The sequence below is a fragment of the Monodelphis domestica genome, chromosome 7 (assembly GCF_027887165.1).
Source record: "Monodelphis domestica isolate mMonDom1 chromosome 7, mMonDom1.pri, whole genome shotgun sequence".
Classification (NCBI taxonomy): domain Eukaryota; kingdom Metazoa; phylum Chordata; class Mammalia; order Didelphimorphia; family Didelphidae; genus Monodelphis; species Monodelphis domestica.
The window spans coordinates 130,621,551-130,645,127 of record NC_077233.1 but is presented as its reverse complement, the minus strand read 5'-3'; the positions used below and the strand labels follow the sequence as shown (position 1 = coordinate 130,645,127).

Below are 23,577 nucleotides of genomic sequence, written 5' to 3'. Positions count from 1 at the left end.
ATGTCAGAGATGACCCTTTCTCTTCTGTATATCAGTGCTGCTTTTCATACCACCATTACCAACCTATAGCATTGCATTATTGCAAGAGAAAGAAATTTAGAAATCTTCAGCTTGAACATATGACATTAAAAAATACCTTTTAGCTCTTCAAATGCCTCTTTCCTTTGTTCCTCATTACCATACTGAATGTAACACTGGATAATACGAGTTGAATCATGTGCAAATGCAATCTGAAGAGAAAAATTTTGTTATAATTAAAAGTAATACTTTGAAGGTGATCCAGACCTAGGCCCTGCCCAGTGGAATAGGAGGGAATGACTAAGGTCCTCTACTCATGGCACTTGATGAACAGTATCTCCTTGAGACCAGGAGCATTATTTTTTATCTACCAACCATTTCTACCCTTATAGCAACAATTTCCTGTATAGCTGGATGCATGGGAATAAATCAGTCCCTACCCTAAACTTCCATTCTCTCATACCTAACTAACTTTCCATTATACTCTCTTAAATTTTCATTCCAAAGTGAACAAACTTCTTTAACTTTCTAGGCCTCTTTCTCTCAAACTCCTTCCATCTATTTGCCCTCACTGAGGCCTCATTTCCCCACAATGACAATGTATCTCTGGCCATGGTACCTAACACAGGCTATAACTTTCCTTACACTCCATGATAAACAAATCCTGCAAGGGGGGGGAGGGGGGTCAAGATATTCCTTAGTTTCCACTTCCACATTCCTTCCTTTGACATCTTCCAGTATGGAATGTTTTACCTCATTTATACAGTTCTTCCCCATCCCTTTGCCCAGGTCTATCTTGGAGCATCAGACACAGGGTGGTCTAAGGCAGAAAAGACTTAACCTTTGGGGAAAAAATGGAATCCAAGGCTATTCCTGAATTTCATCTTTCTCTAGGCTGCCTTTCTGAGTTCTCATTAATAGCAGAGGAGAGGAATATTTGATGTCATTTTAAAGTATTGTTTTAATTAATGTTTAATTAGTGAATTGGTTTTTACTTTATTGTCAATACATACATAATGCATTTTAAATCTTCAATCTGCTAGACTGACATATTTTAGGTCTGGCCTAAATATAGGAAAGCTTTCCAAGTCATTAACCCATCTTCATTTCCCCTTTGTTTCTTTCTAATGTTGACTATGTTAGTCAATTCAGCTCCATATAGTGTTCTATTTTTAATAACCTATATTTTAATAATCTATTGAAGGTTGGGATTCATTCCTGAAGATTCAGCTTCTGTCTCTGATATGTAATACAAAAATTAGCAGAGTATTTGGTGAATCTTTTTATGTCAACTGCTAAACATTCCTAGATCCAGACGTCTCATTGCATCTCCTGTAGACAATAAAGTAGAAACAAAATTTCTTTCTATCTCAAGCAATTCTCCCTCAAAATGTCCCCTCTTCAGAGTGTGTGGTAGCCTGGTAAAGGCTGCCCTTATGGTGCCTACACAACTGTTGGACCATACTATTGCCTATAGGCAAGAATGCTTTATCCAAGTGTTTTTCGACTACAGAAATATAAGATGTTTTGTTTAAGATAACATAAATGAGTCCCAATGTCAAGTACTTAATAATATTAAGTTTTCCCTCTCTCAAGACTTTATATAGAATCACAAATTTAGATTTAGAAGGAACTCAGTCATATATTCCAAAACTTCTATTTCACAGATAAGGAAACAATGATCTAGAGAGGAAAATTTATTTGTCCAAAAGTACCATGATAAGTAGAGCTAAGATTTGAATCCTGCTCCTCTGATTCCAAATCAAATATTCTAGATAGATAGTAATGGTAGTGAAGAGATGAGGAATGAAAGAAGCAATTGTAAAAATTTTACATATTGGTTTTTTAAAAAGTCTGTAATTCTCAGTGCAAACTAGCCTACATGGAATCTAAGATATTTTAAAAATAATGTTACTACATTAAAAAGCACCTGATTCCATATAAAAACTCTTAATCTAATTTTAAAAGCTATTCAAATGAGGGACAGTTTACTCTAATGGATAAAAGCCAGTCTTGCTGAATTGGGAAAATCTGGGTCAAATGCCACCTCTAAAGCTATGGCTATGTGATTTTGTGAAGGTAACTTTAACTATTCAGTGTCCTATGCGACTTTCTATACTAATTTGCAGAAGAGCAAGTTTGACTTTCTTGGATTTGAAATATCAATGAAATCATGTCTGGTTAAAAAAAGTTAAATGATCCCAGTTTTGGGGACAAAAATCCACTATTCGATAAAAACTGCTGGGAAAATTGGAAGACAGTATGGGAGAGACTAGGAATAGATCAACACCTCACACCCTACACCAAGATAAATTCAAAATGGGTGAGTGACTTAAACATAAAGAAGGAAACCATAAGTAAATTGGGTAAACACAGAATAGTATACATGTCAGACCTTTGGGAGGGGAAAGGCTTTAAAACCAAGCAAGACATAGAAAGAATCACAAAATGTAAAATAAAATAATTTTGACTACATCAAACTAAAAAGCTTTTGTACAAACAAAACCAATGTAACTAAAATCAGAAGGGAAATAACAAATTGGGAAAAAATCTTCATAGAAACCTCTGACAAAGGTTTAATTACTCAAATTTATAAAGAGCTAAATCAATTGTACAAAAAAATCAAGCCATTCTCCAATTGATAAATGGGCAAGGGACATGGATAGGCAGTTCTCAGATAAAGAAATCAAAACTATTAACAAGCACATGAAGAAGTGTTCTAAATCTCTTATAATCAGAGAGATGCAAATCAAAACAACTCTGAGGTATCACCTCACACCTAGCAGATTGGCTAACATAACAGCAAAGGAAAGTAATGAATGCTGGAGGAGATGTGGCAAAGTAGGGACATTAATTCATTGCTGGTGGAGTTGTGAACTGATCCAACCATTCTGGAGGGCAATTTGGAACTATGCCCAAAGGGTGACAAAAGAATATCTACCCTTTGATCCAGCCATAGCACTGCTGGGTCTGTACCCCAAAGAGATAATGGACACAAAGACTTGTACAAAAATATTCATAGCTGCGCTCTTTGTGGTGGCCCAAAACTGGAAAACGAGGGGATGCCCATCAATTGGGGAATAGCTGAACAAACTGTGGTATATGTTGGTGATGGAATACTATTGTGCTAAAAGGAATAATAAAGTGGAGGAGTTCCATGGAGACTGGAACAACCTCCAGGAAGTGATGCAGAGCGAGAGGAGCAGAACCAGGAGAACGTTGTACACAGAGACTAATACACTGTGGTATAATCGAACGTAATGGACGTCTCCATTAATGGCGGTGTAATGTCCCTGAACAATTTGCAGGGATCCAGGAGAAAAAAACACTATTCATAAGCAAAGGATAAACTATGGGAGTGGAAACACCGAGGAAAAGCAACTGCCTGAATACAGCGGTTGAGGGGACATGACAGAGGAGAGACTCTAAATGAACACTCTAATGCAAATATTATCAACAAAGCAATGGGTTCAAATCAAGAAAACATCTAATGCCCTGTGGATTTACGCATCGGCTATGGGGGGTGGGGGGGAGGAAAAGAAAATGATCTATGTCTTTAACGAATAATGCTTGGAAATGATCAAATAAAATATATTTAAGAACTAAAAAAAAAAACAAAAAAAACGTTAAATGACAGCCTAAACTTATTAGTCTATTTAGTAGTGAGGAAAAGAAGTAGAGGATTCACTTGGCATATTCAAAACACAGCAGTACACCTCCCTTACTATGAAATTCAATTTGGGGATCATATCTGAAATATTTAAGTTAAGTAGTGTTTAAAGAATCAAAAATTTTATGTGTCACACTATTATTAATATATCTCAATATCTCATTGACATATGAATTACTTTAGCTTATAAATCACTTTGGTGACTATATTTTACTTACACTTTTAATCTTGCCCTGCATCAACTTCTGTAATTCACTCATCAACTTTATTCTTTTTTCTTTATCACAATTTTTTCTGTAAATGAAGAGACAAGAAATCACAACCTAAACAAGTATCTTTCAGATACAAACTGGAAATTTCAATAGATATGTAGTTGAAAGGAAATCAATAAATCCTATACCAAAGATAACTAAAATTGTTACTCCAAAGAGGTAAAGTTATTTTTACAAAGATATCAGAGAAAATTTCAAAGGATACAAGCCAGAAATAACTTCAGAAGTAGAGAGAAAAGTAAACTAGTCTCTAGTAAGAAACACTCAAAATCAAAACTCACAAGCCATGTTATTTTTGTCAGAGATATCTCAGGAAGAATGTCAAATCCATTATAATAGTTATGTATTTTGATGACCATTTCTGATAGTAGTTCAATCATTCTTAAATTTCTACACTACTCTTTAACTGGGATTGGGACTGCTCTTCAGATAACGGGCTTCTATGTTCTTGACTTTAAATCATTTCAATATTTACAAAGTATACTGAGCAGATGCTCATCATTACAAAAGTTTAATATAACAATGGTTTGAAACAACACTACCTTCTTAGGTATTCCCAAATTTGCTTTGCCTTGATTACGGTGTCATAGTTGTTTTTATCACTGAGTTGTCTGCTGTGCCTCAGTTCTTTCTTTTTCTTTTTCAACTCATCCCACTTGGGTTTCTTAGCTGCGGTTTCTGAGTAAAGAAAATATAATCTATTACATATCTAATGTACTCATTGCCTCTTGCCTCTCCCAACGAATAAAATCTGAAATAATAACTGAGTTATTTCCTTGTGGCTTTGTTCATCTCAAAAATGGCATCACCATATACTCTTACAATTGACAACAGAAGTTGGTAATCATTAGAAACAGTGACACAGATGAAAGACTCCACCCTTGAAATACCTTCCATCTTTTCCCTCATATCCCTCTTTCCTCATTGTACTACTCTTAGGCTATCTCCAACTCAAGCAAACAGGAGTAAATGACTTGCCCATGGTCCCACAACTAGTAGTTGTCTGAGGCCACATTTGAATGTGGGTCTTCTGACTCTAGGCCCAGCACTCTATCCATTGTGCCACCTGTTGCCCTTAAGTACATTGGAGGATCTAGGCAAACAGGTGTAGTGTAAATGGTATGAGATGACTAACATTCAAATCCTGGCTCTATCACTTTTTTTCTATGTAATCTGGGACAAGATATTTAATCTCTCTGGGCTGGGCCTCACATTTTTTAATCTGTAAAATGAACAAGTGTGAAAATAAAACCTTAAAGGTCTTTTTCAGCTCTAGATCAATGCCCCTAAGTCTTTTAGAAAGTGGAAGAGATGGTTATTGGTTTACCATATTAATGTATTAAGTCAGGAACACTTGGGTTCAATGCTATCTTTGACACTATCAGTGTCTAGGGGTAAGTCACCCAAACTGTCTTAATTCCCTCATCTTAACTATAAACATCTATAGAACTTATCTCACAGGGTGGCTGGGATATTTAAATGAAATAAAAGTAGATAAAGAAGTTAGGCACTTTAGTTATTTTATCCAATTCAACTGAACAATATTTATTAAATACTGACTACATGAAGACACTGGAGAAAGAAAAATCATCCTTGCCCTGGAGGAATATACATTCTATTGGATATTGTTATAGTAGTGGTGAACCAGTTTCTATTGGTTATTGCTATTGTGGTGATAAACCAGGCCAGAGGGCGATTACAAATTTTACATTTCTCCACCTGAGCCACTTCCATTAATAGCTACATCCAATATGTTTTGCTTTTCTTTGTATTACCAGGGTGTAGTATAGTATCCGGTACAGTTGGCAATTAATAAGAGCTTGCTGACGAAGTATAAATAGTAATTAAACTTGTACTCAACAAAAACATAAAAGCTAGAATTTACATAGGGCTTTAAAGTTTGCCTATTTTATCCTCACCGAAATCCTTGGAAGTAGGTGATCTTGTTTCCATTTTTTTTTCCCAAAACCCTTACCTTCCATCTTGGAGTCAATATTGTCTATTGGCTCCAAGGCAAAAGAGTGGTAAGGACTAGACAATGGGGGTCAAGTGTCTTGCCCAGGGTCACACAGCTGGGAAGTGTATGAGGCCAGATTTGAATGTAGGACCTCCCCTCTCTAGGCCTGACACTCAATCCACTGAGCTACCCAGATGCTCCCCCTACCCCCTTTTTTTCCAGGATAAGGAAACCAAAACAGACAGATTTAAGTAAGTTGCCTAGGGATCCATAGCTAGTAAGTGCTTGAGGCTGAATTTGAACTTGGGGCTTCCTGACTGAGGCTAGCACTCTCCACTTCCCTTACCTAGCAAAGCAAGTTTCCCTATGAAGTATTTACCTTCACCTTTGCCCTCGGATTGGAATTTTCTTTTTGTCTGTTTATTCTTGAATTGCTTCGGGCTAGTTTTCTTGGGTAACATATCCCCCTCCTGTTTCTTCTTGAATTGTTTCACACCAGTTTTCTTGGACAACATGCTTCCCTCCTGTTTCTTCTTGAATTGTTTTGTACCATTTTTCTTGGGTAACCTGTCTCCTGCCTCTTGCTTGCTCTTCAACTGTTTTGTACCAGTTTTCTTGGGTAGCTTGTCCCCCTCCTGTTTATTCTGAAATTGCTTTGTGCCAGTTTTCTTAGGCAATGTGTTTCCTTGTTGCTTATTCTTTAACTGTTTCATTCCAGTTTTCCCAGGTTTTGTGTTACTTTTCTCAAACTTATTGGAGCTGAATTTAGGTCCACCTCCTTCATCACCTTTATTTGGAAACTTCTTTGGAGATTTAGAATCTATATTTGTTAATACATAATAGTTAGAACAGATACATAGTTCTTAGAATCATGCTTTTTCTCAACTGACAACAGATTTTTATGAAAGACACAAATACTTTTTAATTTATTAATCAATAATTAAGATTAGAAATACCAAATTATATTTCAGCAAGACTTTAATTCTCTTCTGTAATGGGAAGATTTAAAACAATAAAATATTCACTTCAAGTTGTTAGAATAAAATCGATAGGGAAAAATGAGTAACATAATACCAACTGATCTCTATGATCACTGACAAATAAGTTCTGTGAGGTTAACTCAATTGACATTAATTTGGCATAGATTTTGAAGTAGCTGTATTTCTAATTGTCTCTAATATAAGCATTTGAATCAGCATTATTGTGAAAATTCAATACTCTAACAAAAAAGTCAGAATCTTGTAAGATATAAGGCTTATGTAAAAAAACCTATTTAGTTAGTCATAGTTATTAGGATTTTTCTTTTTTTCCTAACACTGACTTCTGATAAATAATGAGCAATGACAATAGAGACACTGAGATCTGAGACTAAAGCTAAGAATATTCTGTTTACTGAAGGGTTAACAAATTTAACTGAAATGAAAAATGTTTTGGTAAATTATTTTCAGTAAAAAGGCAATAATAACATTGCTACCCCACTCCAAAAAATATAGAACTTGTGATTCCAGTTAGGGGTTTTCCTTTAAGAGATGATTGTTGGCACCATACACACTGCACTACTGATTTATTTTTTGTAATTTATAAATCCTTAGGTTTGAATGTGAATGCACCTGGATATATCTAATGACATTCCAGTATTTCGGATAACATTCAAATTCTGCTTTTTTACCAATTGATATAGTCTAGTATTTACTTCCTATGTTATATTCCTTGCCTCAAAAGTGTTCTAACAGCTAAAACAACGTTAGGGAGAACAGCTGTCTTACCATCATCCTTTTTAAATCTTTTTCTTCCCTGTGATGTCTTTCCACTCTTTCCTGTGAAATTTTTTTTACCTTTGACTTCCATAATAGCAATTCTGTAAAATAAACCAAAGGACTAATTTAATCAAGTCATAATCACCAAATTAAGCACTCAAGTAACAGAGAAAGCATCCACCTACATGGAAAGTAAAGTTCTCCACAAGGATTTAAAAAGTTAAATAAAACACACAGTATTATATAGTATGATAATATGAATATTCTGGTAACTACAATACCCTAGAAACAATATTTTAGGCACTGTAACACAGGCCTCATTTAAAATTATACTTAAAGAGTGAGGCAGAGTCAAGATGACAGCTTAGAGGCAGACCTCTGAAAATCCTTCCCTAACAATTACAAACTAAACAATCCTAGGGGACTGAAAATCAAACCAAACAACAAGAGAGAGCCAAGGAATCCTCTCTGCTGGACTCAATTTAAAAGGTATGCCCCTGGAAAGCCAGAATTTGAGAATATTCGGGTTTAAAGGGAAGGGAAAAGGAAAGTACCAGCCCCCTCCCCCCTCACCCACCAGAGCTCTAAGCCTCCAGTGGCAGCTGGAACCTCAGGGCGGGCCAAGGCACTGGTCTGGAGGGAGTACGTTGGAGACAAAGCTGTGCCAGGCTCAGAGCATCAAACACAGGTGGTGGGGAAGGAGTTAGAGAAAGAACACAGAGCAGAAAGCCTAGTTGTTGCAGCAGAGACCCTCATATTGCTCCCCCCTTCCAGGAGGTTTTTGGCCTCAGGGCACATTAAGCCCAGCCCTGCTGGACTTAATCATACCAAAAGTCTTCAGAGGAAAGGGAAGCTCAAGCTCCAACACCCCTCCCCCACAGACTGCTGGACTTTAATTCAATCCAAGCCTCAAGAGTACAGGGAAGCAAAAGCTCCAATACCCCTCCCACACAGACTGCCCTGAGAGACTTGCTGACAAAACTCCAAAAGGGAAGGGTGACAGAAAACCCCAAAACCAAGAAAAAAAAATGAGAGGAGTAAGAGCACAGATAACTGCAGGAAGAAAAGATGGGGGTAAATATGAGCAAAGAACAGAAAAAGAAAAAAGAAAGTACAATCAACAGCTTCTATACAGGCAATGAACAAAGAGCAAATGCAACAGATGAAGAGGGAACACCAAGCAATAAAACAAAACCCAGAGAACTGGACACAGGCTTTGGAAGATCTTAAAATAGAATTCAAAACACAATTAAGAGAGGCTGAAGACAATTGGGAAAAGAACTTAAAAACTAAGATAAATCATCTGGAAACAGAGGCACTTGAACTAAAACAAGAAAACAGTGTCTTGAAAGCCAAAATCAAACAGCTTGAAAATGAGGCAAAGGAGATGAAAGATAAGGCAAAGAAGATGAAAGATGAGGCAAAGGGGATGAAAGATGACCTCCAAAGAAAATCAGACCAGAAGGACAAGGATGACCAAAAAGCCAGGGATGAAATCCAGTCTTTAAGAACCAGAATACAACAATTAGAATCAAGTGACTTTACAAGGCAGCAGGGCACTATAAAACAAAACCAAAAGAATGAAAAAATTGAGGAAAATATGAAGCATCTCATTCACAAAACAGAGGATTTAGAAAATCGTTCAAGGAGAGACAATCTAAGAATCATTGGTCTACCAGAAGACTATGACAAAAGAAAAAGCCTGGATATGATACTACAGGAGATTATTCAAGAAAACTGCCCCGATATCCTAGAAAAAGAGGGGAAAATGGAGATGGAAAGAATCCACAGATTACCTCCTGTTCTTTAATCCCCAACTGACAAAACCCAGGAATGTTATAGCCAAATTCAAGAACTATCAGACTAAGGAAAAAAATATTATAAGTTGATAAGAAGTCATTCAGATACCATGGAACCACAGTGAGGATAACACAGGATCTGGCTGCATCTACACTGAAGGACAGAAAGGCATGGAATATGATATTCTGGAAAGCAAGGGAACTAGGTCTACAATCCAAAAGAATCGACTAACCAGCAAAACTGACTATATTCTTACAGGGGAAAGTATGGTCAGTCAACAAAATAGAAGAATTCCAAGCATTTGTAAAGAAAAGTCCAGACCTGAACAGAAAAATTAATGCCTAAGCACAGAACTCAAGAGAATCATCAAAAGGTAATTAAAAAAGAGGGAAAAAAGAAAAACAAAACAAAACAAAAAAAAACTTTTTAAAGAGACCTAACAAGTTAAAATGATATGTATCCCTAAAGGAAAAGAGGTCATTGATAACTCTTAAAAATGGTTATTATCACCTGGGCAGCTAGTAGAATTACATGTAGAGGGAACCGTGACAAACTGTATAGGATGAAATGACAAGACATAAATATGTATATAGATATATGTATGCATAAATACATGTACGTGTGTGTATATATAAATACATACACAACTAGAGCAAAAAAAAAGGTTAATACTAAAAGAAATGGGAAAAGAAACTGAAGGGGGAAAATTTTATATGTCACAAAGAAGCACATGGCAGGAGGGGGGAGAACATCAATACACTGGAAGGGTAAAGAGGTTGGAGATAGGAGATACTCAACTCCTATGTGCATTGAAATTGACCCAAAGAGGGAAGAACAATCCAATCCATTCGGGCAGAGAATTGATTTGTGCCCTATAGGGAAGTAGATGGGTAACAAACAGATTGGTGGGGAGGGAAGCAATATAAAGGAGGGAGGGAGGGAGCAGATGGGGGGGGGGGGTTAAAAAGACTGTAAAGAAAATAAGGGGAGAATAAGAAGGCAGGGGAGTAGAAAGGAAAGTAAAATAAGGGTGGGAATTAGGAGGACTGATTAAAAACAAAACATTGGTGTAGAAGGAAAGAGTGAAAGAAGAAAAGGCAGGACTAGGAGTTGAAATCAAAATCCTGGGAAATACACAACTGGTAATCATAACTCTGAATTGTAAATGAAATGAACTCACCCATAAAACACAAGCAAATAGCACAGTGGATTAGAATCCAAATCCCTATCATATGCTGTTGTAAAATTGAGATTTGAACTCTGGACTCCATTCCCCAGGAGTCCTTGCTAGCTCCCAGAATGCCCTCTAATCTCATTGAATTCTCACCTGGGACGAGAGCAAAATTTTATTTAAAGGGTTTTCCCCGTAGGCGGGAGCTCTTGACTTCCTGTCTCCACTGGCAAACAGATGCATCTCATGATTTGAGTGGAATTTTGGGTGGGCCTTATGGCCCACTTGGCACGTGCCTTTTCTTACTTGTATATTCTTAAATTCTCAACCTTTAATAAACCTCATAAAAATATAATACTCCTTATGGAGAGAAACTAATTTCTACCTGCCTCAGTCTCCCCTAAATTTTAATCTTTACAGTTTAGCGTAACCACTTCAGGAAAATGAAATATTTCAATCTTCTGGTTCAATCTTTAATATCTAGTGCCTAGAATTTTTTTTTTTTTGAGCCACACTTCTCTGGCCAAGTTTTTTTTTTAACCCTCACAAAGCTGCTGCTCGATCCAGACCTGTTGCGTTTGCCACCCTCCCCACCTGGCTCAGCCGCTTTTGCCTGCGGGCGTTCAGCACCCCCCCCCCCATCCAGACCTGATTCAACCAAGATCACCTGGTACCCGATCTCCCGGGCCTGCCTGCCTGTTTCTGCGCCCCAGACCTATGAGCGTGACCCCAGCCGGCTCATCACCCAGATCCTTGGAGCAGACCGCTCAGGACTCATTTCTACCAGCTGGTAACTATTGGCCACATGGGCGGATGGTAGCAGAGGAGAGAGAGAAAAGGGAGAGGAGAAGAAACAGACTTTTCAAACAGACTTTTAAGCAATGGGCTATTTAAAAGGATACCTTTTGACTGTTCTAGTAATTTCATTGATTTCACCTGCGTGCCAGAAGATTCAGCCCAAAGATTCAACTTTGAATTTGCAAATGGGTGGCCCAGCGAACTGAGAGCCAGGCCTACAGACATGCGGTCCTGGGTTAAAATCTGGCCTCAGATACTCCCCAGCTGTGGGGCGCTGGACGGGTCCCCATTGCCTAGCCCTTACTACTCTGCCTTCAGACAATAGACATTTAAATGGATAATTAATTAAAAGAAAACAAAAACAAAAAACACACACACCTAAGGAACTTTAAAGACTGGAGGTTATGATTTTAAGGCATTTCAAACTCCAATGGTTTATAAAAACTCTGTATTTCTATTGCATTTTTGTTTAAGGTTTAACTTTGTGATTTTAAGTTCATATATTACTAGATTCAATATTATTCTGTTACACTGAAGGTTGATTGAATTTATTTTGAATGTACTGAGTTTTAAACTTCTGTTGTTTTTCCCCTATAACTGTGCTAAACAAATATTATAGTAATTAAGCCCATATGAAAAAAAAAACAGCCTTTCTATTTTGACTTTGTAAATTATCACATAGAGGAGAGATGGACTTCATCAGAACTGGTTATAATTGTATAACAACCTTTGGAAATTTTAATGTGCTAAATATCTCAAATGATTTTAAGGGTTTTTTAAATATGATTTTTGAAATTTTTTTTAACAATCTCTGGTTATTTTTGCCTGCCCCCTATCATGAGGTAAGGCCCAGTAGCTGAAGTGAAATACATTTTATAACCCCCAACCTTCCCGCATTTCTAAATATGTGAATGGAAGTTGGACAGTTAATCTCAGGGCATTTGTATCCCTAAAAAGCCTCCAAAAAAATGGAGCACCCCTTTTATTTATACTCTTCAGCTCACTATTTTACTTCCACCAGAATGATATATAGATTTCTTCATTATGTTCTTAACCCAAGATGGGTTTTAGTTTTACTTTGTTTTAAAAATATGTTTAATTACCAAGGTTGAAAGATTGCTACATTTGTAAAAACTTGTGACAAATATCCATCGATTCATAAATTTTTTTAAAATGCCATACAGAAACTTATGTGAAATATGATAGTGTGTTTGTTTGCTATTGTAATTAATTGCGCTATTGAGAATTTTGGGGATATTGATATCTACATATTTATACTACTGTTCTTTATTTTAAAAATGAAAAATTGTTACCTTGTTCAATTCATTTGCCTTCTACTCACAGTGGAGCATGGCCAGACATGAAAAAGAAATGTACCTCATTTTTGGTAAGAAAGCCTTGTATTTTATATTTTCTTAGCTGACACAGAGTGTCAATGATTATAAGCTACATTCTTGAATTTTAAAGCTCTTTTATTATTATATTTTTCTTGCATGTGCAATATACTATTTGGTTTTTTTCTCTCCTTTTTATATTTGAAGCACATGTCACCAGCATTAAGATTTTCTTTAACTTTTTGGCTTTTCAGTACTATAAGTTTGAAATACATTTGTCAGAGAATGCCCAAAAAGCTTGTGACTATAAAAATGATGCTACTAATTATTTAAAATAATTATGGGACTTTGCTTAATGATTCTGTCTGATTCCAGGACAAGATATACACAAAAGAGCCATTGCACAGAGCCAAAGAAAAGCCAATCCAGGATGGATTAATGCACTTCTCGGCCAATACAAAGGTCTTGAACCTAGTGTGAAGACTCGAGGTTACTGTGTTTAACATTGTTAGACATAGGCTTTCCTTGTGTCCACACTCACTCTGAAAATACTCACTGAAGAGTATCCTGGAAAACTTGGCTCCTACTTGGCTTCTATAATCTGGTCCCTTTCTTTTCTGCCTCTCATAGTGTGGCAACTTTCTGTAGTCCTGGCTACTGACTGGGTAAATGCATCATTGCTTAGATCATTTTGATTGAAGGACCTGTTATAGATTTATTTTTCTTTTACTTGGAATTTTTACACATAAGACTTTGATAGTCTATATTTTATCCAGTTTTTTCTTTTTTTCTTTGGATTTTTCTGATATCTTTTTAATATCTCTTGCCAATTGATTCATATACCTCATACTTCAGCCATGCATCCCTAAGTGATTCTGTATTTGTCAATCACCCTCTTAACGGGGGGAATGTAAAAAATATCATTATTTAAATTCCTTTTGAGAAGAAGTTTAGGTAAAAAAGAAGCTACCTTTCTGAATCCAGAACTGAACTGTTGGAGAAGCCACCATGAAGAAGCCTCCAGACCACAAGTTGCACAAAATTGAACTTGTGGGTGTGGTTGATTGAACATTCATTTGTATGTATACTTTCATGCCAAAGGGGACTGCCCCCTAACTGGCTTTTTGTCAATTCGTTCAGCAATTATTGGTTTTGTTCTTTTTTTTCTCTTATCCTCAAATTATTATAATCTTTAAATTGATTATGTTTTATGATCCTTTGGGGAAGGACTTCTTCCCAGAGGATCAAACGGGGGGGGGGGGGGGGGGGGGAATGTAAAATTGGGATTTTGAACTCTGGACTCCATTCCCCAGGAGTCCTTGCTAGCTCCCAGAATGCCCTCTAATCTCATTGAATTCTCACCTGGGACGAGAGCAAAATTTTATTTAAAGGGTTTTCCCCATAGGCGGGAGCTCTTGACTTCCTGTCTCCACTGGCAAACAGATGCGTCTCATGATGTGAGTGGAATTTTGGGTGGGCCTTATGGCCCACCTGCCACGTGCCTTTTCTTACTTGTATATTCTTAAATTCTCAACCTTTAATAAACCTCATAAAAATATAATACTCCTTACAGAGAGAAACTAATTTCTACCTGCCTCAGTCTCCCCTAAATTTTAATCTTTACACTGTCTACAAGACACACATATGAGGAAGGTAGATACACATAGGGTCAAAGTAAGAGGATGGAGCCAAATCTATTGGGCATCAATTGATAAAAAGAAGGCAGGAGTCATAATCATAATATCTGACAAAGCCAAAGTAAAAATAGATCTGATTAAAAGGGATAGGGAACGTAATTACATCCTGATAAAAGGCAGTATAGACAATGAGGAAATATCAGTACTCAACATGTATGCACCAAATGGCATAGCATCCAAATTTCTAAAGGAGAAACTAGTGGAGCTCATGTGGATGAAATAGATAGAAAAACTATACTAGTGGGAGACCTGAACCTTCCTCTATCAGAACTAAATAAATCAAAACAAAAAATAAATAAGAAAGATATAAGGGAAGTGAATGAAATCTTAGAAAAATTAGAGTTAGTAGATATGTGGAGAAAAATAAATAGGGACAAAAGGGAATAAACCTTCTTTTCAGCAGCACATGGTACATTCACAAAAAATGACCATGTATAAGGGCATAAAAATATTGCAAACAAGTGCAAAAGCGCAGAAATAATAAATGCAACCTTCTCAGATCACAATGCAATGAACTAATAATTAGTAAGGGAACATGAAGAGAGTCAAATCAAAAATTAACTGGAAATTAAACAATACGATTCTCCAAAATCAATTAAAGAACAAATCAGAGAAACAATAATTTCATTGAAGAAAATAACAATGATGTGACATCCTTTAAAAACCTATGGGATGCAGCCAAAGCAGTACTCAGGGGGAAATTCATATCCTTAAGTTCATATATTAACAAACTAGAGAGGACAGAGGTCAAAGGATTGGGCATGCAAATTAAAAAATTATAAAGTGAACAAATTAAAAACCCTCAGATGAAGACTAAATTAGAGATCCTAAAAATCAAAGGAGAAATTAATAAAATTGAAAGTCAAGGAACTATTGATTTAATAAATAAGACTAGAAGCTGGTACTTTGAAAAACAAAATAGACAAAGTACTGGTCAATCTAATTAAAAAAAGAAAGAAAACCAAAATGACAGTATCCAAGAGGAAATTGATTTAATAAATAAGACTAGAAGCTGATACTTTGAAAAACAAATAAAATAGACAAAGTACTGGTCAATCTAATTAAAAAAAAGAAAGAAAACCAAATTGACAGTATCCAAGAGGAAAAGGGAGACCTCATCTCTAATGAAGAGGAAATTAAGGCAATCATTAAAAATTATATTTTTATTATATCCAATTAAATCCAATAAAAATTATATCCAATTATATGGTAACAAATATGGCAATCTAGGTGATATGGGTGAATATTTACAAAAATATAAATTGCCTAGACTAACAGAGGAAGAAATAGATTACCTAAACAACCCCATATCAGAAAAAGAAATTGGACAAACCATCAAAGAAAGAACTCCCTAAGAAAAAATCCCCAATTCCAGATGGATTCACAAATGAATTATATCAAACACTCAAAGAACAACTAATCCCAATATTATAGAAACTATTTGATAGAATAAGCAAAGAAGATCTGCCAAATTCCTTTTATGACACAAATATAGTACTGATTTCAAAGCCAGGCAGGTCAAAAATGGAGAAAGAAAACTATAGACCCATCTCCTTAATGAATACAGATGCAAAAATCTTAAATAGGATACTAGCAAAAAGACTCCAGCAAGTGATCAGGAGGGTTATTCACTATGACCAGGTAGGATTCATACCTGGAATGCAAGGATGGTTCAATATTAGGAAAACCATCCACATAATTGACCATATCAACAAGCAAACCGACAAAAACCACATGATTATCTCAATAGATGCAGAAAAAGCCTTTGACAAAATACAACACCCATTCCTACTGAAAACACTAGAAAGCATAGGAATAGAAGGGTCTTTCCTAAAAATAATAAACAGTATTCATCTAAAACCAGCAGCAAACATCATCTGCAATGGTAATGAATTAGAAGCCTTCCCAATAAGATAAGGTGTGAAACAAGGATGCCCATCATCACCTCTTATTTAACATTGTACTAGAAACACTAGCTGTAGCGATTAGAGAAGAAAAAGAAATTGAAGGTATTAAAATAGGCAATGAGGAGACCAAGCTATCACTGCAGATGATATGATGGTCTACGTAAAGAATCCTAGAGAATCCACCAAAAAGCTTGTGGAAATAATTAACAACTTCAGCAAAGTTCCAGGTTACAAAATAAACCCACATAAATCATCAGCATTTCTATATATTTCTAACACATCTCAGCAACAAGAGTTAGAAAGAGAAATTCCATTTAAAATCATCCTAGACAATATAAAATACTTAGAAATCTATCTGCCAAGACAAACACAGGAACTATATGAACACAACTACAAAACACTATCCACACAATTAAAAGATCAAAACAATTGGAAAAACATTGATTGCTCATGGGTAGGATGAGCTAACATAATAAAAATGACAATCCTACCTAAACTAATTTACTTATTTAGTGCCATACCCATTAAACTACCAAGAAACTTTTTTTACTGAATTAGAAAAAACTATAGCAAATTCATTTGGAAGAAAAAAAAAATCAAGAATATCAAAGGGAGGGAGGGAAATAATATAATTCTTGTAAGCAAGGAATAATGTTCTAAATTGACTAAATAAATTAACTTAAAATAATATAAAATCATACTTAATAGTTTGAGAGAACTGAGTAGCACATCATCACCATTTATTTTGTCTCCATCCTAAAATCCCACAATATTAAGACTATATTCATAACCTACCCATGTCTAATTATATGAAAAGGAGACCTATTAAAAAGAAATCCCCAAATAATATAGCTGGTTCATCTCAAATACTTAGCTTCTGTTACACATGCATGGTTGGATTGTGAGTTCTGAAAGTGTTGGGATTGTCTGCATCCAAAAAATGGATGTAACCAGCAAGTTTTCAGTAACTTTCAAAATTAAATTATTTTGGTTAACATCTTCTATGTGCTAGGTATTGGGATAGAAAACTTAAAAAAAAAAACAACTTTCTCCTCTGGGCCTACATAATACAACTAAGTATAACAGAAGGTTGTATGTCATGAAAGCAAAGGAGAGAAGCTAGATACCCTTCTGTAACAGAATCTAAAAGATGTTATCAAGGAGAATCAGGAAAAGTCTCTTTGAAGAGATGGCTCCTTATGTGAGAGCCTCAAAGGTAGAGAAGATTGAATGTTTTCTAGGAGCAGAGGGTAATCAGCCATCAATGTAACATGACAGGTGGCATGTTAAGTTTGAAGGACAATGAAGAGGCAACTTTAGCTAGAATACAGAGTACATAAAGCAAGGTAATGTGAAACAAGGCTGATAGCAAGGAGACTTATTATGAAGGGTCTTAAATGTTTGGCTAAGGAGTTAAATTTATCTTATTTTATTATTATAACTACATATCAGAAACAAATTAGAAAAAAAAGGAAACAAATTAGAAGAATAGGGAACATATTACCGGATTTAAGGATAGGAGAAATTATGAATGAACAAGAGATAGAAAGCATTGTGAAATGTAAAATGGATAATTTTGAATACATTTAAAACAAAGAGTTATTGTACAAATTCTAACAATGTAGCCAAGATTAGAAGTAGCAAGTTGAGAAAAAAGTTTTGCATACAGTTTCTCAGATAAAGGTCCAATATCCAAAATATATAGGGGATTTTGTCAAATATGTAATGCATCATTCTCCAATTGATAGTCAAAATATATGAATAGTTTTTAGCTGAAGAAACTGCTCTAAGTCATTAATTAAAAAAATATAAATCAAAACAACTGAGATGTCATCTCACACCTATCAGATTGGTTAAAATAATAAAAGGGCAAAATGAGAAATGTTGGAGGGGATGTGGAAAAATAGAGATACTTCCTGTAAGTTAGGTAGTATTTTGTAATCACCATTTTAAAGATAAGCAAACCAAGTCCAGGGAGGTGAAGTTCATATAGGCAAAAAATACCAGAGCTAGAATTCCCATTACCATGCAATATAAAAACTACATGGTGGGGGGCAGCTAGGTAGCTCAGTGGATTGAAAGCCAAATCTAAAAATGGGAGGTCTTGGGTTCAAATTTGGCCCCAGACACTTCTGAGCAAATCCCTGAATTCCCATTACATAGTCCTTTTCACTCTTCTGCCTTGGAATCAATATTCAGTACTGATTCTAGGATAGAAGCCAAGGGTTAAGAAAAAAAACCCCGAAACTAAATGGCATCTACACTACAGAATAGAATCTAAGAGAATACAAATATGAAATAACAACCCTCTTACCATCTTCCGCAGACTAACTAAGAAAATGCTTTTAAGATTTACAAAGTGGGTTATCTATATATCTATCCCTACTCCTTCCTTTTCTGGTTCCCTTACCCCATATTGAATGCACAAATCATATCTAAATTATCCTTTTTCTTTCCTTCATTTTCACAGTGGGTGCTAGGCCAAAATAAGGTAGCTACATAAATAAATTGATCCGTGGCTAATGTAAAGGCTGAAAGGAGCACACATGGAAAAAAAGAGCACCCTGGGTACATCTCATTCCTCAGAAATGGAAAATTCTCCCTAATGTCAGCAAAACCCATACAGATCTATAGAGCAAAACCCTCTATAGATCTAAGATTCCAATTCTAAGATACCAATGACAGCCAGGTCTTTCCTCCGACCTTATCCAACATATGCCCTTTGAACACTCTGCCAAGATCATTTATTCTGTATTCCAAGGATTTTCAAAGTTTTTAGTCTCAGGTCTGCTTTATACTTGAAAAAACAAACCCTCACCTTTCATTTTAATGAATCAGTGCTGTGCACCCGTTCTAAGGTAGTAGGAAACCGCCCCCCTCCTCCTTCCCCCAGCTTTTGTTTTACATAGGATTTATCCATAGGCACATAAAATGAAAACGTCATGAAAACAACGAAGGCTTCTCATTATAGCAAAAATAGTTTTGATCTTCGGCAACTCTTGGGGGTCCTTAGTTTATACTTTATATCATATTGCTATAGTCCAATTTTCAGAAAAATGAACCGATTTGCCCAAATAAGTCCAAAGATTCACAGATTTGGAAAAGAAAATTTCTTTTGAAGTTACCTGGTACGCCCTCTTCTCCAACCTAATTTTAAAGATAAGGAACCTGAAAGGGAGAACGAGTAACTCCCAGGACCACACAAGATTTTAAATGGCGAGTCTAGGGCCAACGTCTCCAAATCCAGTGCCCTTATCCCCTTCCTATGCCATCTGCTCCTTTGCCCAAAGGCCCCGTGAAAATTCTGTCCCCGTTCCCCATATTGCGAAGTGGCTGGGTTTGAGAAAGAAAAAATGGGGACTAAAAACAGTGGTAATTACTTAAGAGATGCTTGTATTCATGAAATACTTTTCCTTTCCTCCTCGGTCCTGGGGAGAAATAAAAAGTCAAAAACAAAAACCCCAACCTTCTCTTTCCGAGAAGACTGTCAGCGGCTGAGGCTGCCGGTGGCTTGCAAGGCTGGCGGCTTCTCCAGAGCGTTGGTTACAGGGCCTCGGATCAGACTGCAGGACCGGTGATTAACCGCCGTCCCCAGTAACACCAAGAAGGACCCCCCAGCCCCAAGCGGAGCCCACGAAGACAAAGGCTTACCCGCTGGCCTCACAGGCTCACGTGCCCAGAGCCTTCAGCCAGAACCCCTGAGGGCCGCTTAAACCCCGCACTCACCACACACGTGCCGCCGTCTCAGAACTGACGTTTAGGCTGTTTCCGCTTCTGCACTCTTGGGCCCGCCCTCCCCCTCTTTTCTGCCTCCAGTCACTGGAAGCCGTTTTCTGGCTTCCGTTTTCCGGTCGAAAGGGAAAGGCTGGGCGGGCGGAGGGAAAGAACGAGGGTTCCTATTGGGTTTCTGCATAAACGTCACTTGTATTCATTGAGGAAGAAATATGGCCTTAAAGAAATCCATAGTTTAAAAAGGCAAAGTCGGCGACAGCTCGCTGTGACGTTTTTTTCCTGCGCCCTTACCATCATTCTCTGATTTAATGTTTTTTCTCCTTATTCTTTCAGGGCTTTATATTTTATTTCGGTATTTAGATAACGCAGTAGCTAGAGTTCCTAGCCTGAAATTAAGAAGACTTATCTTCGTAAGATCAAATATGCCCTCACACTAGCTGTGTGACTGGGAAAGTCACTCAAGCCTTTTTGCCTCAGTTTTATCATCTATTAAAAAAACGAGCTGGAGGAAGAAATGTCAAACCATTACAGTACCTTTGCCAAGAAAACACCACAAGGGGTTACAAAGAGTCGGATACTATTGAAACGACTGCAGCAAAGTGATTGGCACAAAGTGATTAATCCATCTCGTTCGTTCTATTTCCTGAAGAAATGGACTAAAGAGTTGCTTGTCACCGAACCTCTAGTTAGTACCTCTTGTTGGGGCGCTGGGGGAGAGAGAGGGAAGGAGCTAGTATATGAGCTCAGGTCCTCCTGCATTGCTTCTCGAGGAGCAGAGACTTTAGAGGTGGATGGAACCTTAGAGTCCACTCCTTATTGTACAAAGATTTCAATTGCCCTAGCTCAGAGAGGGCAGTTGACTGACCTAAAGTAACACAGCCAGCTCGTGGGAGAGCGCTTTCTGTATGAAGTACAGCACTTACCTAATGTCCCTTCAGTTTGGAAAGGGAAGATCCTTCGTTTTGAGGAGTTGGTTCTTTTAAGGTTGAAATTATGTGCCACTTCTGTTTTTCTCAGCACCCCCCCCCAACTTGACAAACAAGGGCAAGCACAAAAAATTTGCAAATAAAAAGGACCTAAAGCATGATTGCGCGTGACATTGCAAATATTATATACAGCATGCTATTCTTTTTTAATCTTCTCTTAAAGAGGGGCCCCTGCTTTCCTTCCTTCCTTCCTTCCTTCCTTCCTTCCTTCCTTCCTTCCTTCCTTCCTTCCTTCCTTCCTTCCTTCCTTCCTTCCTTCCTTCCTTCCTTCCTTCCTTCCTTCTTTCCTTCCTTCCTTCTTTCCTTCCTTCCTTCCTTCCTTCCTTCCTTCCTTCCTTCCTTCCTTCCTTCCTTCCTTCCTTCCTTCCTTCCTTCCTTCCTTCCTTCCTTCCTTCCTTCCTTCCTTCCTTCCTTCCTTCCTTCCTTCCTTCCTTCCTTCCTTCCTTCCTTCCTTCCCTCCCATCTTAGAATCAATACTGTGTATTGGTTCCAAGACCGAAGAGGGGTGAGGGCTGGACAATGGGAATTAAGTGACTTGCCCAGGGTCACAGAGCTTGGAAGTGCTGAGGTCACATTTGAACCTAAACCTGGTTCTCAATCCACAGAGCTACCTGGCTGCCCCCTCAACAAGTGAATTTCAAAGTTGTTCTGTTTACTTTTTATCCCTTCTGACTTTCTGTGTTCCTATGTGTATTTAAAACAAAAACACTTCAATAAACTCTTTTCCCATCCCCCTGTCAGCGTGGAAATCTAGAAATCCCCAGTTTATTTAGTTGGGAGGTAGAATTTTGACCTTGTTACAGGAGAGTTTTCCTCCTGAGGGAAGGTCCTACTTCACCAGAGAATAGACATCCTCGAAGTTTGGTTGGGAATAGCTAATCCCATTTGATGTTAAGTATCTCTTTTGTCCCAATGGTTTCTCCCCCTAGGCTAAAGGCCTTTACTGAGGTGGCCCAGTCCTGGGGTGGATCTTTCCCTTTTTGTGACCATTGTAAAGCATCAGCCACTCATTGTTATTCTTGTCTGGAACTCATTTTCCTTTCTTACCATAGTAAAGTCAATCAACTGTCCCTCTTGCCCTAAGCACCCAGGTCATCTAGAAAGGTATTTAAGCTCCCCAACTTTAATGGCTCTTTGGAATTGTCATTCTCCTATGTTTGGCATTTCCCAGGGGTCTGTGACCAGAGCAGCCATAGTTCTATCCTCAGGGACTCTGTGCAGTCCTGTGTGGCATGCAGCTCTATTGTCCAGGCCTACTAGCTCTGAACCCCTTTTGTCCTTGATTAAAGTGATTTTGACTATTTAATACTTCTGTGATTTTTCCAGTTAACATCCCAAATGGGAGGGGAGACCTACCCAAATTCTTGTAAGAAATATGTATAATGGAGCAAAGCAAATTCCTACATTGGCTGTGTCTGAAAACTTTTTAAATTATTATTGTGTCTTGAGTCACATCTATCAGGAGGTTTCAATATCAGTCCAATGGAATACTGGTTATTCATTATATTCATCAGAGTTCTTAGTCTTTCAAGTTGTTTTTATATGGCTATTGTTATTCTGATTGTTTACTTCACTTTGAATCAGTTCATATAAGCCTTCCCAGGTTTCTCTGAAAGAGTACCTTAACTTTTTTCTGTCAGCCAATATTCCATTATATTTACATGCCTTAAATTGTTTGATTATTACCCCAGTAGATGAACATCCTTGAATTTCTAATTCTTTGTTATAAAGAATTTTTTTTCTCTAAATATATTCCCACATAGGTCCTTTCCTTTTTATTTTTAAATCATTTTGTAGTTTGGTCCTAGTAATGATAATAAATTAATTAAAAGATTTTTTTTTTTTTAGAAAGTCATAGTGCAATACCATTCTAACTAATAGTTCCAAGCTATTTTTAAGATTTGCTAGATCAATTCAAAGCTACATCATTTTAGTATATTCTTTGGGGACCTCTCAATAGACAGTCACAATCTGCAAAAAAATAAAGCCGGAGCTTTTGTTTCCTCTTTGATTAAAAAGGTTTTTTAGCATTTGTTGATATAATTTTGGTTTTTAATATGACCAACATTATAAATAAATATAAATTATATGTAAATATATATCTAATATAAGTATAAGATGTTTATAATTTTTCCAGTATCGCATCGACTCTATCTTCATTGTAAAAATCCAAACTGGTCATAGTGTCATTGCATTTTTAAAAAAATACATCATTTTATCCATTTTGCTAATATTTAATATTTTTGTGTTATTGTTCATTAGGGATAGTTTTCTTTCACTACTTTTTCTCTATTTGGTTTAAATACCAAAAGCATATTTTTCTCATATAAAGAATTTATAAGAACTCCTATTTCTATTTTTACAAAATATTTATGTAATGTTGAAATTAATTAAGCTTTAAAAATGATAGAATTTACTTATAAATCCATCAGATCCTAAATTTTTTCACTTTGAGAGTTCATTAACCCCTTCTTTATT

The 23,577-nt window shown here is 36.7% G+C and overlaps 1 protein-coding gene across 4 annotated transcripts in view; it reads right to left on the bottom strand.

Moving 5' to 3' along the window:
* PUM3 (pumilio RNA binding family member 3) overlaps nucleotides 1-20,236 on the bottom strand; it is a 46,931-nt gene extending 26,695 nt beyond the window's left edge. The window contains exons 1-6 of one of the 4 annotated variants that reach the window (XM_007499517.2): nucleotides 20,108-20,236; nucleotides 7,684-7,775; nucleotides 6,297-6,737; nucleotides 4,503-4,638; nucleotides 3,907-3,982; nucleotides 137-230 (exon numbers count right to left, since the gene is read on the bottom strand). In XM_007499517.2, the coding sequence (XP_007499579.1) occupies nucleotides 137-230; nucleotides 3,907-3,982; nucleotides 4,503-4,638; nucleotides 6,297-6,737; nucleotides 7,684-7,765 (829 nt within the window). In that variant the 5' untranslated portion in view covers nucleotides 7,766-7,775; nucleotides 20,108-20,236. Of the gene's footprint in view, nucleotides 1-136; nucleotides 231-3,906; nucleotides 3,983-4,502; nucleotides 4,639-6,296; nucleotides 6,738-7,683; nucleotides 7,776-19,761 lie in introns of all 4 variants that reach the window. The other 3 variants (XM_007499515.3, XM_007499516.2, XM_007499518.3) reach the window with 3 other exon arrangements.
* Between the last annotated feature and the right edge of the window lie 3,341 nt (nucleotides 20,237-23,577).